This window comes from Taeniopygia guttata, chromosome 6 (assembly GCF_048771995.1).
Source record: "Taeniopygia guttata chromosome 6, bTaeGut7.mat, whole genome shotgun sequence".
In the NCBI taxonomy this organism is placed as follows: domain Eukaryota; kingdom Metazoa; phylum Chordata; class Aves; order Passeriformes; family Estrildidae; genus Taeniopygia; species Taeniopygia guttata.
In genome coordinates this window covers 7,772,862-7,790,997 of record NC_133031.1, presented here as the reverse complement: position 1 = coordinate 7,790,997, position 18,136 = coordinate 7,772,862, and the positions used below count along the sequence as shown (strand labels likewise).

The following is an 18,136-nucleotide window of genomic DNA, read 5'->3' as shown; positions in this document are numbered from 1 at the left end:
GGATAACTTTCATAACATGTAAGCATTTCAGTGGAATTTTGCAGGAAATAACAGCCAGTCGTTAGAGAGAACAAAAAGTAGGGGGCTAGTATAGCATCTGCATGAAATTGCTTATGGTTATCTTTTTATACACATTGTAATTAATAGAAGGTTTTGATTTACACTGTTAAGTGTGAAAACATCCCCAGGCAAAAATTAATCAAATGTTATGTCATGCTGTAAACTACAACTAGCTCTTTGTTTGACTCAAAAAAAACTTGTCAAGCAACAGTTTTCTCTCCTTGTTTTATTTTTGTCTTCACCCCACTTCCCTGCCCCCCTCACACTTCAGCTGGTCCCAGACTCCCAGAAAACTTTGCAAGTTGCAAATTGTCTCCATAGTTTTCCATCAAGCACAAATTTAAGCCTGAAGATAGACGAGGTGTCTCAGTTCTCTCTTTATTTTCCTAGGTTTTTGGTTTGGGTTTTTTTTCTCTTTTTTATAAATAACAAGAGGTTTCTACGTATGATTTTCTGCCCTCAGGGCTTTATCATTAAGATTAAATAACTGTACTCTCAAGCATACCACTGAACAAACATCTTTTCAATTATGTGAGTAACAGATGCTTTAACAAAGGAACTATTGAAAATTTAGAAAGCTTCCCCCCTCCCCAAAATTTAAAAAGTATCAGATGACAGAGGAATGTAATTGTTTACCATTAAGACAGATCTCTAGCTGTCCTTTTAAAACATCTGAGAACATGCTTTTTTTTTTTCTCAAAATTTCTGGGGTTTCAGCCTCAGCAACTTACTGGCCAGTGCTAGAGTCAGCAGGAGTCCTTGAGTGCAAAGTGCTGGACAGTCGGGCAATGCCCTTAAGTGCCTGCAAACAGAAGATTTCTCCTGGTGGGGAATTGTTTTCCCACCTACATCCTTCCTTTCACCCAGGAGTTTGTCCCAGCAGAATTGGGAGGTGCTGTGTGCTGCCCAGTGCTGCTGGGTGCATTGTCACCCAAGCAGAGAAGCCCTTGCCAGGCGTGCCCACCATGCACGTGTGCCTTGGCGCTTGCTGGATGCTGGGGCCCTGCAGTGCCCAGAGCTTTGGGGTGCCAGCAGCCCAGCTCAGTGCTTGGAGACAGTGTCACACATGGCAATCTCATTCCTTGACACCCAGGAGTAGAGACAGACTCAACACAAGAGGACTTTTCCTTGCTGGGAGCTGAGTAGCCCCAGGAGAGTGTGAGTGTGAGAGGTGTGCCATTCTATTTTGTAGGAGCAGCACCAAGTAAAATCTTTTCCCTCAGACTGCCCAGTGATGCTGGGAATCACCACCTTGTACTTTAGGATTTTGTTAATATGAAGGAGAATGCCCATGGTTTGTTCGGCTTTCTGCAGTGTAGATGTAGTTCAGAGCTCCCAGGGAGGGTCAGCAGGATTTTGGAGTCCTGCCAGAAGTCCTGCACCCCACAGGCACATCTGTAAGCTTGTTCTGAGCATAGGGACCAAGGAGGGACCTACCAAAATGCATCTGCCTTTAGATGCAGAAATGGTGACTATGGCCAAAACAGAGTCTTGTAGTGGTTTTGGTAGAGTGATCTGGGGAAGTTGCTTTGTGATCACTACCCTTCCTTTGACTCTTCTCCATGCAGTAAATCTGTGCCAGAGGCAGAAGACTGGAGTTGTTCATCTCCCCCTGCAGAGCCCTACGATCAGGAGTGCCTGAGCTTGCCTTGCTGGGCTGTGCAGTTAAATCAACAGCTGTGTTTGTAATGTCACTAATTTCCAGTTTACTTAAAACGAAGTGTCTTTGAATTCTCTTAGAGCAGCACTGTTCCCACCTTTCAGCAGTAAGCCATTCTCATTACCCACCAGCACTCCCTGTGGGCTGTGAGGAAAGTTGTTGTTGAAAGGATGAAAGAGACATTTCTTTAAGGAAGGAAAGTTCTTTGGAAAGAAAATTGAACTCCAGCGTATTTTGTCTTTGCTGATATAATACGTGCCAGTTTTGTACTTCAGACAAATGCAAATAAAGCCATTGCTATTGTGTTCTGCACAAAAGCACGTGAGGCTTGCTTTCATAACCCCTGCATTGTACAATGCAATCCAGGGAAATCAGACTTCAGCAACACGCTGCTTCATTTCCTCAATGTATTTTATATTCCCATTTTGGAAAACAAGCTGAGACCTTAACATTTTGGGTTATTCCTCTCCCCTCTTTGCTGGGAATGTGATTCTGGTGCCCCAGAGAGCTGCCTCCTTCTCCTGGCTATCCTCACCAACTGATCATTGTTGAAGGTTTCCCTTGTTGTTTCCCTTGCCTACACTGGACCAGTGCTCTAAGATTTATCCTTTTGAAAAGCAACAACGTAAAAAAGACAAGACTTCTCTTGGGATCAGAGCTCAACATTCCTGCTGGTCCTTTAAAACAGCTGAATGTTTTACCACTGACTTTCTGGGGGGAAAGAATCAGGTTTCTCTCACCGAGGTTACTGATAGGGGCCTGTTTTCACCACAGGGGCTGTCCCAGCCCTGCACTCAGACCCTCTGGCTGCAGGGGCTGCGGGCAGCTCTGCCTGGCTGCAGCGAGGACATCCTGGAGCAGATGGGTGCCCCCTTGGACTGAAAAAACTGATTGTCTTGCCCCTGAGCTCTGGTAGTGCCTTCAGAGGAAGCAGTTGGAGCCACTATGGCCTTATGTGCTCAAAGCGTTTTCCAAATTCCTACCACTAAAGAGACCTATTGCCTGTCCCTTTTCAGCATTTTTGAAGCTCTAACAGCTTAATGTTCTCATGATTTACATTAGCATCTAATCCTTGCATAATCTCACTAATCCCTTGGCCCCAAGATATCCATTGGCAGTGAGTTCCACAGGTTAACTGGTTGCTGTATTCGTTTGGTGGAGCAAATTTAAATAATTTTCCATTTCTGTTGCAATTAGCCTCATTGACCTGGCCAAGCATGCGAATGGGGCATCATCTCCCAAGGAGTGGACTTTGGTATTTTAAGGCCTTCCAAGATTATTCTTATGGCTGAGAGGCTCCAATGCATCCGATTTTGTGTTGGGCTTGGATCCCTGGAGAAAGTACAATGATGTCGATGGGAGACATGCTGAAATATTTTATTCTGCCAGAAAGAAAACAAAAATAAACACTGGCACGGCGATACAGAAAAAATATTGTAGGGGTTGTGCTGAGTTGCCTCCTTTCCTCCATCACCCTGTGTGTCCTGGGCATATGGTTCCTCCCCAGCCCAGAGCCCTGTCATATCCATACACAGTAGGGAGAATTACAGAGGAAACTGGCAGCCTTAACATTTCATTTCCTTCCTCTTTCTGGGCTGGTCAGATCCTTTGCATTATTGTAACTAATTTTTTTATCATGCCTATAAATAGATGTGCTCTCATGTGTCCTGTGAAGCAGAGTCAGGCCAAAAAAGTCATTCATTCTGCATAATCAATACGTACAGTGGTTACTGGCTCAGATGAGAACTTGTACTGTTAGTCCTGTAGCTGGGAAAAAAAACATTGACTAATAAGGATTAAGGGCTTTTTTTTTCTTTTTATGAAATGCTAATGATGAAGACATGTTTGATATACTGTGAAATACATTTCTCTAATGTGAAGTTTCTGCTTTTTGTTGGGAAAGAGATTTAGTCCCTGGAGGATTTTAGAATTTGTAAATATAAAATTATCTGCTTCAGTGTTTTTTAAGAAAAGGTTGGCAGAAAGCCAGCTTACTTACATTACTGTAATAGATTTGCTGACCTCTGACATCTGCTGCAGAGAAGTACATTGAATTTTTCATAATATCAGATGATGCAGATCTAAAAACTCGGTACACTGCACCATTATTTAATTCAGGACTTACTAAAGGAAAATCTTTTTTTAATAGCAGTTTATACGTGATTAAACTTAATATTGACGATTGTAATAAATCAGGATTAGTATAGTACTGATTTGTTAATCTAACTTGTATTGATTTTAAGTTGTCTTTATTTAAAAAAAAGAAAAAGAAAAAAAGGAAAAAAACTGGCTTTTCACAGTGACTGAATTTAATAAGAAGCCCTGTGATAGCAAAGACTCCCCTACTGTTTCTGCTCTTGGCTGGAAAATGTTATTCTTGTATTATTCCAGGAAAAAAAAAAAAAAAACCTCATGCTGCTAAAAATCTGCTGCCTGTGGAAAGATTTTTTTAATACACTAGTGCTTACATATTCTATTTATGTTAATTGACTTATAAATAATACATTTTATTAATGTTAATATTGGAATCTTGATCATGATAAAGACCCTTTTATTTGGTCTTCTCACAGGCTTTACAAGTAAATATTCTTTAGACCACAAAATATTCCCCCTCTTTTCCTTTTTTATGAATACTTTTATACTTCCTCCCCTGTTGGGAAGTACAGCCACAGTTCAAAGCGACTTGAAAACACGATTGTTGTTTCCAACATACGATACATTTGAGGTATCTGGATCCAGATTTTTTGGACGTTGTCTTTACCTCTCCTTGCGCAAAGATTGATTAAATCTTACCTGCACTGCAAATATTTGACCAAGAAAAAAATATCTTGTGTTGGTTTCAGACATGTCACATTCTGCTGAACTATTTGGCTAACAGCAGATCGCATTCTTCCGGTGTTGGGCAATATTGACCTTAAATTGGCTAAGCCGGCTGCTTTCATGGCATGAGAGCCGGCTGCTTACATGTTGAGAGAGCTGTATTCGCTTTATTACTCCTGCGCTATAAAAACTTCTAATAATCAAATGATAAGATCATATCCTGTGGGTAATTGTGTTGTACCATGACAGGATAACTGAAAAAACATTCAGTGAAAATTGCAACCGACGGAAATCTCTACGTGAAGAGGCAATTGCTGGTGTTGCTGGGCTCGGTGCTGCTCCCTGGGGTCTCGCAGCCCGCGTTCCTGCCCGGCTCCTCGCCAGCCGCCCCCAAAAGCCACCTCGGTCAGCACTCCTTTGAAATGAGGAGGGGAAAAATCCTAGAACAAGCCATCCTTGTGTTTTGACTCAGTTTTACCTTAGTCATGCCGCCTCCCCGATACACTAAACATTTAATTCCAGATTTCCTGCCACTGGCTCCAGGCCACTGACCGGCTATGTGAAATGTATTTTTACTGCTGTCGGCCTGCCAACTGCTGAGCTCAGTGAAAAATAACTAAAATGAAAACCTTGTACTCCCACATGAACCCTTAAGATCAGAAAAGGAAATTTAAGCCACAGTTACTAATTAGCACCCAAGCTAATGAGTTCTGGTGAGGTGCAGAGGCAGGAGGAGGAGTTTGGGTTCCGCGTTACCCTGCAAGGCTCAGCGGAGAGCACGCGAGCAGTGATTAATCATGTTGGCCCAGGCCTTGCTCCTGGCCCGGCCGTAGCCACTGGGTTAATCCCTCGGCATCTTCCAGGGAAAGGCTGGTTCCTGGGGCTGGGAGCATCTCTGTCCCCCTTGAGGCACCGGACAGCGTTTGAAACCTTTACGGATGGATTATGTAGGTTTTTAATGGGTGATGCGTTCCCATGGAAACAAAACAAAGTCAAACACTCCTTTCACAGTGCTAACAATTACTGTAATAAAATGTGTTTTTATTAAAAGCGACTTTAAATACTTAACACATGGCAGAGCAGCCTCAGCACTGCCCTGTGCGAAACCCAACCTTGCCTGTAAGTGAAGTCCAAAGTGCTTTGTGCAGCGCAGGGAGGAATTCGGTGTTTTCACCAATATTTGTGCTTTGCAAATGAAATGTAGCAGCCTCAAGTATGAACAGGATTATTTTTTTCTTCTTCTGCTTAGTTATGCTTTTTTTTATATAAACATTACCTGTAATATTACAGTGGGAAGCAGGTATTTGGCAACTACGTATTATTTTGCTAAGTTTGCATAGAGGGAGCAGTTTCCAGTTTTAGCAGCTGTAACATGTTTAAACTCAGTTTGTAATGGGATCTGAAGATGAATATTCCCTGTGGGCTCTGCTTAGCTTCATTACTGGAGCCCTGCCAAATTCAGGGCTAGAAAGTATTATTCACGCCTCTTTGCACATACCATGTCAGAGCATGCTCAGTTAATGAATTTTGTTTCTAATATAGCATAAATTAGGTTTATATTTTAACATAATTTATGTTGTATTTTATTAAAATGTAAAATATTATGATCACGAGCAATCTAATTCTGCTCTCTTAAGCCCAAACTGTGTTTGAACATATAAGTATGTAAATCAAAATTGCATGCTTAGAAACTGATTCTAGGATAACAAACGAATATCTGAACCAAAGAGGTTTCTGCCTTGGAGTCTTAGATTAAAGATAATTAAGGATTCCTGGTATTTGAGTAGATCTATGTTGTTTATAAGCAAAGTACATTTTCTTCACAGAGTCAGCTTGTCTTTTTTTTTTTTTAACAGATTATGTTTGCTGTATTAATGTTCATATTTTTAAAGTCTGAGTCTTATATTAATCCCACAGTGAGTCATTAATCATACTAAAATGCATTATAAAAACTTTAATCACTGAAGTTGAAACTGAGATTGTAATGCAATCCATCCCTTCTAATTATATCAGTTATTTTTCCTTTCAGATCAAGAATTGCAAATGGAAAACAGAGAGATTAAAAACTCAGTTTGTTTGATGCTTTCAGGGGAGGATATTTTTGTTTGTGTTTCTTCCTTGTGTTTTTAAAGCAATTTCGTGCACTTTGTGGCAGACAGCTCCGCAGTGAAGAATTCCTTCATATTTAACTCTTCTCCTCTCCCCTTCTTTCTTAAGAAGGCTCTGGTGACTGTTGCTGCATGGGTGCCTTGCACAGATGAGGCTGCGCTGGTGCTGGTGATGGCCGCGCGGGTGCTGTGCCCACCTCGCGGGGTTTCTGCAGCCCAGCTCTCCTGGCTCCTGCCACGTTCCTGGCACTCACCCTTGCAGTCAAGGGAACCAGCAGCCTGGAAATTGTGTAGCTGTTACCAAGTTGGCTATGGCTTTGTAGGTGTTTTCCTGGGGCTTGCTGCATGCTGTTAAAGTCAGGGAGTGAAAATAAAAATAAACGGTGGATTTTTTTTTTTTTTTAATCAGTCTAAAACTGATTAGATATTCTGACTGATATTCTCATCTGGCACAAATTGGCATAGCCACACAAACCACTGTGAAGTTACTGACAACTAATCCACATGAACTCTAACTCCACTGAATTTATTCCACGTTATAATCTTGCCAAATAAATTGATTTCTTATACTTGGATTTATAGATGTAGAGTTTAAACTGTTGCTTTTATGGCACGGAAGAAAATGGATTTATTAAGTAAACGGCTCACAGTAGATACGTTTTTTTTCTTTGCTAGAACAGCAAAACCTGATCAATTATTTGTTCCTTAATCCCCTAGATTAATCCTGCCATATGAAAGATTTATTAAAGGAGAGGAAGATAAGCCACTGCCTCCAGTGAAACCTCGAAAACAGGATAACAGTTCCCAGGAGAGTGAAGCAAAAACAAAAGTGTCTGCAACAAAACGCATCAAAAATGAAAACCAAAAGAGCAAGAAGGAAAAAGATAATTCACAGAAACCCCAAGATGCATCTGAGGTCTGTTGCTTCTCTGCTTTTCATTTTTTCAATTAAAAATGCACAGTTTTAATCACATGAAATCCAGTGATAAAATATATCATTTAAACTGGAGAATTCCAACCAGTTGGCCTTTTAGTTTGCTCAGCAATGGAAATTCAGCTGTTGTGATACTATCTGTGCTGGGATTTTGCTGGGCTGCGAATGGCAGCCAATTTGCTCCATATTGCACAGCAGGGATGGCAGAGGACCAGGCTCTGGATCTGACTAGTACCAGTTCTGCTCATTGTATTATACAGCGGTCACCATTAACAGATCAGCAGCTGCCAAAGGGAAACCACACCATTACCACAGTTATTTCCTAATCTAAGTATAGGGTGCGGGAACCTCTAATATTGTTGATAATACTGTGGTAACTGTTGGACACAGCTGATTTTTATAATCGTAGCCTCTGGATCAGCCCTTCTGTGCTCACAGATGTATGCATGACTATGAGAAAACATATTGCTCCCTAGGATTTTTGTTATATTATACTAAGTTTCTTTTTGAACTGAAAGTTCACATTTTGAGGGAACCGCCTTCTAATCCCTGGGATTGACTTCCCTCTCTGGAGCAGTAGATGGCTTTCAGCTGAGGTTCCTATTCAGACACAGTAGGTTCCTATCGTGTCACTGTTTCATATGTTTCCAGTTTCCACATACAGCCATGTTGCTTGCAGGCATAGGGCAGCCCTGTAGAAGGGAGTTTGTGTTCACAGCATGGGATAAGATTGATGGTAGAACTTGTATTTGTCTGCAAATAAGAGTAAATTTCAAACGTTGTTAAGTGATGAAAAATCAATGGGGTTTTTTGCTCCAGTGTCATTTAAGCACCTTCTTTTGCACATCTGCCCACTCTCTCCTGTGCCCTGCTTGCACCGCATGTGAAGGAGGTGGTGAAGCTCCTCACACACAACCCCTGCAAAACATGTTGCTTTTCCTGTCTCAGTCTGCCAGATCACAGCAGCCTTCAAGGCGTTGCAGTGAAAGTAAGTATTTAAAGAATGTTGAAACACATGACCCGGCAGACTATGGCTGCTCCTTTGACTTCATTGTGTCTGACAGGTACAGAAGTCCTGTTTCTAAACTTGTTTGGCAATTGTATTGAGTCAGCTATCAACAATCCTCCTCTTCATTGTTTAAAAAAACAATGCAGGTCCTGTAAACACAGATGCCTCTGAGACTCCATGCTCCCAGTTTTGAGAACAGAAAATTTGGGGTTTCTTGTCCCACTACCTCTTCAAGTTGTGCTTGCAAGAACAATTTAATCTCCCATCCAAAGAAGAATTTATGTTTTAAATAACAGTACCATTAATATCTAATTTAAGAGCAATCCCCAGAAAGACTTTTTCTTTTTTCTTACATTGTGATTTTAAAGTAGGGAGAGCCCTGTTTGGGTAACATTTTAAAAATACCACATCAAGAGGACAGTGTGCAAAAACGTGCTTCAGTCACTGGAAGGTTGCAAGACAAGTTGCCCAAAGCAAGGAGAAGTGAAGTGAAAGCTTGTGCTCCCTTCCCTTGTCATTCCATCATCCCCGATTATTTATTGAGGGTCTTGGATCAGGAGGACACATTACATACTATCAGTACCACTGCTGCTATGCCCATCATAACAAGTCAGCAACAGAGCAACAGCCTTCAGCAACATTTCCTTGCTTTTGTTGTTCCCTATCTCAAATTTCCTGCTGTTTAAACTGAAGTTATTTTTGTGTGGATTGCAGGAAGAGTTCCTAAGCTGCGCTTATCGGAAATGTAGGGAGCCTAGACAAGACAATAAAAATGTACAATTATGGCAGTTCCCTGTTGTAAAATTATACCTTTTATAGCAAAATTAATGTCTCCACCCTGACTGGGGTGGAAGACATGTCCTGCCCCTGTTTGATCAGGGTGGGCTTTTAAGGACCTTGACCTCCATGTCAGTTACCATACAGGTCAGTGATCACACAAAGCCGAAGCAGTGAAGGGGCTGCAGGGTGGATGTTTCACCCCTGGTTGGGTGTAAGGCTCCAGAAGTCATCTGTGCTTTGCCATATGGAGGGCTTCATGCCCAGGATGTGGCACTTAACGGGGGTAGCAGGCTGGAGACGTTCAACTCCTTTGGGTGGAGCAAAATCGAGGTGTGCTGGAGCCAGGCAGAAGGTTGCTTGTTGCTTGCATTGCAGCCATGCCCTGGCAGTGGAGCCCTATTCCTAGGCCCTCATCCAGGCACAGCAGTGATGGGGTATTGCTCTAAGGGAGAGCCCTATAGCCACCATGTAAATGTGTAGGCATGTCCCCTACCAAGCCACAGCTTAAGCCGTTTCTGCATATGGCCTGGAAACTGTGAGCTGGAAAAGCATAATCCAGTTACAAATGTGTAGTCGTCTCAATTGCATGTTCAACTCATGCACCATTAGAAGTATGCAGGGAGAGAATATAACTTTAATTTATTAGGATTGCATTTGCCTTTGTGCTCTTCACTGTTTTCCTGCCATCACAATGACATTGTCAATGTAACAAGATACCAGACAAAATGCTATTAGCCTTAGACTGCACATTTCCTCACAATAGCTGAAACTTCAATCAAAGTATTGCTTAACAGAAACAAAGAGCAGAATGTACAGTTATTAAGTATGATTCTCTTTTTTTTCTCCTCCTTGCTTTGCTCATCTGTCTGGTATTTGCCTGTAATTTTATAAGCTCAAGAGACTAGCGATGGTACTTTGTAAAGGACCTAATGATGGTATTTGGCTGCAAAAGTCAGCTACGAGTTTAAAAAGAAGAAGTTAGGATGACTAACAGACACTGTAACTAATAGGCCAACCAAACAGACACAGGAATATTTAAAAGCATCTGTGAAGAAATAAATCTCTGAGCGGGTTAGATTCGTTAGGACCGTCTCCAATTCCCTGCTCCTGCGACAGACCATAAAGCAGCATTTAGATGATAACTTTCTCGGTGCGTCTTATCTTTACAATGAAGGAAGAAAGAAAACAATAATAATAAAGGAGTCGCACAATGCTGCTGTTTTATGACTGTCTTCTACCATGACATGTCAGAGGAGAGTGACAGCAGTTTTGAAAAGGGCTGTCAGTCAGCTGGATCGCAGATGGGATGCTCTGGTGACCTCTGCGGGTCACAGTTCAGCCGGCTACATAATGGGATGAATAGTGTGAATTGTGCACACACACTGTATTAATGGGGGAGCAGAACAAGCCACGGTCCCATTGACGAGAACGTATAAAAGCCATGTTTGTAATAGCAGGCACACACACACTTACTGAATGTTGACAACTTCATTTTAATCCGTTAATAAAAAAATGTGTGTCCTAGTTAAGCTGAGGCAGTGATTTGCTGCCTACAATAGGGATTTCTAGTATGCCATTTCTATCATTTTCACACTTTAATGCAGAACTGGGTGTGAATGATCTCCTGTGTGATCACTGAATTTTAAGATAGCTATGCTGGAGAGACTTGAGGGAAGGAAAAGCGTAGGAATAGTGTGGTTTTCTTGGGTGAAGTTGGCTGGTAGGAGAAATTTCTATAGCCTTATTGTTTGTGTCTTGAAATCTGCTCTTCTGCATTTGCCTAATTAATTTTAAAAGAGCATATAACCTCAGAATTTAGCTATCTGATCAAGCCACCAGTGCCTCTCATCAGGTTACAACCATCTGCTGTTTGGAAATGCTTTATTGTGACTCTGACAGGGATGGTGTATTTTTTAATATTTCCTGGAGATACTTCTCTTTGAGTCCAGTACCTGATGTTAGAGCCTTCACATGCCAGCAAGGTGGTTGCCAAGTCCTTCTCTAAAACTGTGCATAACCTTACAAACAGGCTGCCAGAACATACTGCATTCTTACTATTGTCCATTGAATCATTTCATTAGGTTTCATCAGAACAAGAGAAGGATCAAGAGTCATCAGACCAGAAGAACTTCCCTGAACACCCTACAGTGAGAGAGATGAAACAACCTGTGCAAGGCCCTCCATCTCTTTTACCAGAAACAGCTGGGACACTGCCTCTGGAGAAGACAGACGTGACAGAAAACAGCACCAACAGTGAGAAAGCCAAGGAGGATGTTCAACACTCATCCTCTATCTCAAGTGTATCCGTGCCTGCAGAAGAAGACACTGTGCTGGATGCCACTGTCACAAAACGATTACATCCCTCAGCAGATGCCCTGGAAGATACAAAGCCTGAACAAAGACTACACAAAGCTTTTACTGACAGCCTAGAAAGTGAACCTCCAGAAATGCCCTTCACAGCTTTCCCAGTCCATCTGCCCACTCAGAGTGACATGGAAGATGAGAAACTGCCAGGGATGGCCGATTACATCGCAAACTGCACGGTGAAAGTGGACCAGCTGGGAAACGAAGATATCCACAATGCACTAAAGCAAACACCCAAAGTGCTGGTGGTGCAGAACTTCGACATGTTTAAGGAAAAGGAGCTGCCCGGGTCCATGAACGATGACTCCACTTTCAGTTACACACCGCTGCTGTACTCAAAAGGTAATCCAGGCATCATGTCACCCCTGGCAAAGAAGAAGCTGCTGTCACAGGTCAGCGGGGCCACGCTCTCGTGTAACTATCCTTATGGTTCTCCTCCACCTTTGATCAGCAAAAAGAAACTCAACAGCAGAGATGAACTGTCCTCAGGCATATCACAAGGTCCCCATGCCCCTAATTCTGATCCTGTAGCAATTAATAGGCCCTCAGTCATACAACATGTACAGAGTTTTAAAACCAAGGAAGAAAGGAAGTCAATTAATAATGTTTTTAAACATGACCTACTAAGTAAACCGGATCCTCAGCGCTGTGATTTTTCAAAACATCACCTCAGTTCTCTTGCCGAGTCATACCTACCGAAGTTGGATATTCAGGACTGCAAAGATAAAATGAGTGAGAAAAGGGCACTGCAGCACTCCCATGTGCCCTCTTTCTTGGCAGATTTCTATTCATCACCTCATCTGCACAGCCTTTATAGGCACACAGAACATCACCTTAATAATGAACAGACATCAAAGTACCTCCCCCGGGACATGTTCAGAGAGTCTGAAAATATTTCTACTTTTACTCAACACAAACACCAAGAAAAACTAAATTTAAATTATCGGTCGTCTTTGCATCAGCAAGAAAAAAAAGCAACAGTGGAGGCTTCTTCAGATGATCAGCCAACAGATTTGAGTCTTCCAAAGAGCATACACAAACAGACTGCAAAGGTTCCAGGCTCCAGTCTCCCTCACTCGTCCACAGCCCAGCAAGAATGCAAAGGGATCTCCCCATTCCAGGCTGGAGGCAGCCAGGCGGTGAGCCTAGACTGTAACCCCAAAGCTTGCCGCGTGTCCCCTATGTCACTGACAGCCCCAAAAAAACACAGTGAGTTGCTCCACAGGTCTGGGAAACAGCAGGCCCAGAGGCTGGAGAACCTGAGGAAGATGGAGGGGATGGTGCATCCTATCATCAGCCGTAGAACAAGCCCTCAAAATGTGGGGGCCGCCCGGCCTCTGAAACGGAGCCTGGAGGATTTGGACAAAGTTATTTCTGAAAAAAAAATCCGAGCTGTCTCTCCTATTCACTTACCAAAGGAGACCCCAGCGAAAGACAAGGTTCCCGACCAAGAGGGGGAAGGTAGCAAGTCAGTGCATGGCCTCCATTCTGGCAGCATGCTGGAAAGCCACAAATTTCCCCTGTCAGCCCCCATCTTCCCAGGCTTGTATCCGGGAAGCCTGTGCACGGGGCTGAACAATCGCCTCCCACCCGGGTATTCTCATCCCCTGCAGTACTTGAAAAATCAGACCGTGCTATCCCCACTAATGCAGCCTTTGGCTCTTCACTCCTTCATGGTGCAGAGACAATTCCTCACGTCCCCTGCAAACTCCCAGCAACTGTACAGACACTTAGCTGCAGCAACACCTGTAGGAAGTTCCTACGGTGACCTTTTGCATAACAGCATTTATCCTTTAGCTGCTATAAACCCTCAAGCTGCATTCCCACCTTCCCAGCTATCCTCTGTACATCCCAGCACAAAACTGTAAACCCCCTCGCTCACAAAGAAAGGTCTGAGGAGAAAGTTCAGTAAGCAACATTCCTCCCCCTGTGACGATAACTTGCAAATTTAGCAATCTGTATTTTTGTCAACTAGGATGCAGCCGTATCCCACCTAGAGGAGCGTCTTAGAGTTTGATGGAGACAGGACTGCTTCTTTAATTCTGGCTCCCACATCAGCCCCCTCACCCCTTATCCCCACCCTTGCAAAAAAGAAAACCAAAAAAAACCAAAAAAAACAACAAAACAAAAAAAACCAAACCACACAAAAAAAAAAAAAAGAGAAACAAAAACACAGAAAGAAAAGAATTTTTTGGATTTTGCGTATGTGTTTTCTGAAAGGACTTGAACATGGTAAGAGCAGATGTTCAAAGGGAGCCGTGGAAACGCAGGTCCAGTCCTGAGCTCACTGAAACCCCAGTGAGGGCTGTGTTTGCCTTTCACTGAGCCAAGGACCGGAGGCTGTGCATTGTTGCAAATGAGTCAAGGACTTCAGATGAACCTGGAAAAGAGAAGTGGGCCGAGAATCTGTACAATCAGTGGATGTGCTTTTATGGGTAACTTTTCCTGACTTTTAAAGATTCAATCAATGCAATGTATAGTAAAACGGCAATAGATTTTTTTCATTTTAACACTATTAGAACAGAATGGTAAACACTGTTTAATTTGACTGTACATATCCACTTCATAAACTACCAGTGTCACATTTGGTCACAATAATTTATATAGTTTTGTTTGTCCAGTATATTCTGTGCTCTTAATGTTTGTGGTTTTTTGGTTTTTTTTTTCTTTTTTTGGGGTTCTTATTTTTTTAAATTAAACAGTATCATTTTATCTGCAACTTTTTTAAAGGCTGTGGCTGTCCTAATTTTTTTTATTACGTGTTTGTAATTTTTCCAGTTTCTTTATACTTTTGAGCAGCGTTTTTGTTTTGTTTTTGTCGTAACGTTTACTGTTTACAAACTGAAGCAACTGGTTCAGATTAATCTTAATGGTTATAAACATACTGTAGGTGATGTTATGGTGCAAGGATGCGAACAAGGTTCCTTTCCCCACGGCCCACCCCTGTGAGGTGCTGAGCACCTCTCACCCTCCTCCTGTTGTTTCAATGGCTCCTACGCTGCTTCTCCCCTCCCACCGAGCTTTGCTTTCCTGTATCGTGGTCTGTGAATTTGTTGAGCGTTGTACTTAATCTTACCTAGGCTGTGAAACCATCCTGCCTACAGAGAAATGGTCTAGAAAACAAAATCTCCCTGGCTCAAGCTGCTGAATGACAAAGGAGTGCAGAAAACAGATTTGTGGTTTGTGAGAATGGTGAGAATTTCAGAAGTTGTGAGAGGAGCCAGTGTGGATTTGAATCCGAGGCTTACAGATTGTTTCTGTGCCTCACAGTGGGTAAGGGGGTTCTGTGCAGTGGTTGGGATGGTCCTTCCACGCTCCCACAGGGATCTCGGCCTCTCCCTGCACATCCTTTTGCAGGGGGAAAGCCCAGGCATGGAGAGGCTGGATTTTCCTGATGAAAGAGCTTCCCTGTGGATGTATATTCACTTTGCAGGACATCACCACTACGTAGCTGAGCACAGACATTGATAAAGCAAAGTGACTTGGAGGCTTTATACAGTGTGAAAATTGGTTGTGGTTCAAACCATCTCAGTTACTGTTTGAAGACAGTGTACTTGATATGAAAAGATAAAAACAAACTACTAAGAAACACTTTGCATGCTAGGCATGTCATTAAATTTTCCCGTGATATGAAGCCAAATACAATATATAATGTATCATACTTAATATCCAAAGGTGGAAACCAGAATAATATACTCGTCTACTGTTACAAATCCAGCTTCTTCAATTAAATACTTTATATTCCTGTGGTAAAACTATATTTAATTGATTGATAAACAGACTAGTAGAACTTGGAACATTGATGTGCCAGTGCAGGGTATCCTGCTGCTCCACAAGTCATACAGAAAACAGAACCGCAGGCTCATCCAGGCAGAGGTCACAGTGTGGAGAACATCTCTAGTAAAATTGCACTAGATCTGAATCACGTGAGAGTCAGGGGTTTGGGGATGGGTGGAGGAGGACGGGGGAAAGGGAGTAGAGAATATAAAAACCTACAGCAAACGCGAACAGAAGCTTGTTGTGTGTTTGGCAAAGCAAATGCTTCTCCTTGTTTTGGTTAAGTTGTGTGTTCTGGAGTTGTGCATTTGTTTATGCAAGGTGTCCAACGTCCCTTTCGGTTATATCCTGTTGGAGTTTGCTGGTAGGCTTTTTGGAGCCATGCTGAAGCAGCACAGGGCTAGGGGACAGGGAGTGGGGAAGAAGGCTCCTCGCTTGTCCCTTGAGGAGACTGGCCACTGCTGGCTGGGGAAGCAAAACGTCAGGGCTAAGGAAAAGAAATGAGGGCATAAACCCCCAACAGAAGCAGTGCATTATTTGTTTAAGAACTCTTTTAACAGAAATCTTGGAAATCTTTCAACAGACTATTGAATTCTTCATTGGCTGAAAAGTCTTTTTTTTCCCCTCAATGTCTTAAATGGGGCTTTGTTTGCATTGTTTGAGTTCAAGGGGCCTTATTATTGAATGAAATTGCACAAGCCTTTCTTTGTGCAATCAGACCATTGTTATTGGTAGGTTTGTAAAGGAAACTGCAGAATCTAATTGGCAATAGAGTCATAAATCTGTTTACTAGGAGTCAGTTCCAAGAAATGTTGCAATTCAAACGCACTATGTCCAGGATGCATTAGGGATGCTAAAGGTTGTGAGATCCAAAGGAGGAGGCCCAGCAGCAAACGGCTCGTGTGTAGCTTCTGGCCACACTCTGAGCCAGGTTTCGTGAAGCACATGGGAAGTAGGGCCTGATTCCCAGTGTGATTGTTCCCCTGGCCAGGCAGGGTGGGAGCAGGCCAGCAGTTTGTGGCAGGTCTTTTGTGGCTGTGAGCTGGCCTGGCGTGATGAGCTTGCCCAGTGGGTTCAAGCCTGGGAAGTAGTTTGTCCTAGCATCAGAGAAGTTGTCTTGGCAGCAGCTGGAGCTCAAGCAGGGCACAAGTGCTGTGCAGGCTCTTGCAGCAGCTCTGCCCCATTTGGGGAGACATGGGGCTGCCATCTCCAGAGACCACCACGGGGGTCCCTCGCGCCCTCCGCCTGCTCGCTTCTTTTGTGCTGACCAGTGAGGTCACATCTGGGCCAGTTTTGCAATCGTGCTGATTTTGATGAGCAGTGGGACTTCCTGCACTGGTGTGAGGCAGGTGGCATTGGCAGTGCTGCCATGAGTGCTGTTTGCTGTACATGTGGTTGGTATTTCGCTTGTTCTCTTCCTCTTCCTCCCCTCTCCCCCCAGCCCCACAGTTTTAAATATGTTCTAATAATGGCAGCATAATCTACTAGCTGTTTATACTTTTTTAACTTTCTTTTGTTGTAAATATTGTATACTTTTTGTGATTCAAGTTATGTAGCCTATATGCTCTGTAAGGTGATGATTTGTATATATAAAAATGGCCCAGTAATATTATATAGTTTCCCATTTAAAAGGTTATTGAGTAACCTTTGCATTAGTTTAAACACTACCAGAAATAAAGCTGAGCCAACTATAAACACTCAATTTTTGTATGTTTTCCAAATTGTACTTATTAATGCTTTTGATACTGTATTATGTGCCAATAGTTTCCCAATCACATAGCAGGCAAAAGATATTTTGTACTTTTTGATCCACTGTAATATTTAATAAAAAATGTTACTATCTGTTCCCTTTTGTGTTTGATTAATAATTCTGTAAACAGCCCTTATCGCATTGGATTACATATTATCCCATCCGACCTTTCAGCCTTCTTATATTGGCTTTTCTAGAGAAAGTATCTCCTCCTGCAAATGATTAGATTAAAGAAATGGAAGTTTGCAATTTCCTCAAGAGGGAGAGACAAGATCTTCGGTCAGTGCCCCACTATTTTTGCAGTGTACTTGCTTTAAAGTGTGGCTGTGATCATGCTGACTATAGGAGTAGCTTTTGAGAGGTTAACTTCCATGCTTAGCCAGTGGCTTCAGTACCAAATTTGCTCCATCTGCATCTCAGAGTAGAACTTTTTTCTACCAGTACTGCAGGCTTGAGCTGGGATCTGAAAATTGCCCCCTCTTCTTCCCAGCTCAAACATGGTAAGGTTCTGGAGTCTTGGCATCAGATGCTAACTACTAATTTTGCTGATGATGCTGAACAACCATCAAGCAAAATTAATTTTTACTGTGTTCTGTGGTGTGTCTGAAAAGCCCCATAAACCTAGGGCCCCTTTGGGAGCCCATAAGCACAGCAAATGCTGTTTGGCTCCTGCTCTCCATAGGTGGGAAAATCATTTCAGTGTGTGTAGGTCAGGCCTGGGCACTACCCTTGTCCAGTACAGCTCGGCAGCAGGACAGGAATGCCCAGTAGCCACCTGCTAATTCCACATCATTGCTTAACTCCATGGTTCTGGGGCAGGTATGCGACAGGGAGGTTTCCCTCCCCCATCCCTGGGCTGTCCAGGAGATGAAGC

General features: G+C 42.7%; 1 protein-coding gene across 6 annotated transcripts in view; it reads left to right on the top strand.

The window, feature by feature from the left end:
• Positions 1 to 17,359, top strand: part of ARID5B (AT-rich interaction domain 5B) — a 117,800-nt gene extending 100,441 nt beyond the window's left edge. For all 6 annotated transcript variants that reach the window (XM_030275757.4, XM_072930922.1, XM_030275759.4 and 3 more), the window contains 2 exons: positions 7,366 to 7,564; positions 11,453 to 17,359. In XM_030275757.4, the coding sequence (XP_030131617.4) occupies positions 7,366 to 7,564; positions 11,453 to 13,603 (2,350 nt within the window). In that variant the 3' untranslated portion in view covers positions 13,604 to 17,359. The remainder of the gene's footprint in view (positions 1 to 7,365; positions 7,565 to 11,452) is intronic.
• Positions 17,360 to 18,136: the final 777 nt, after the last annotated feature.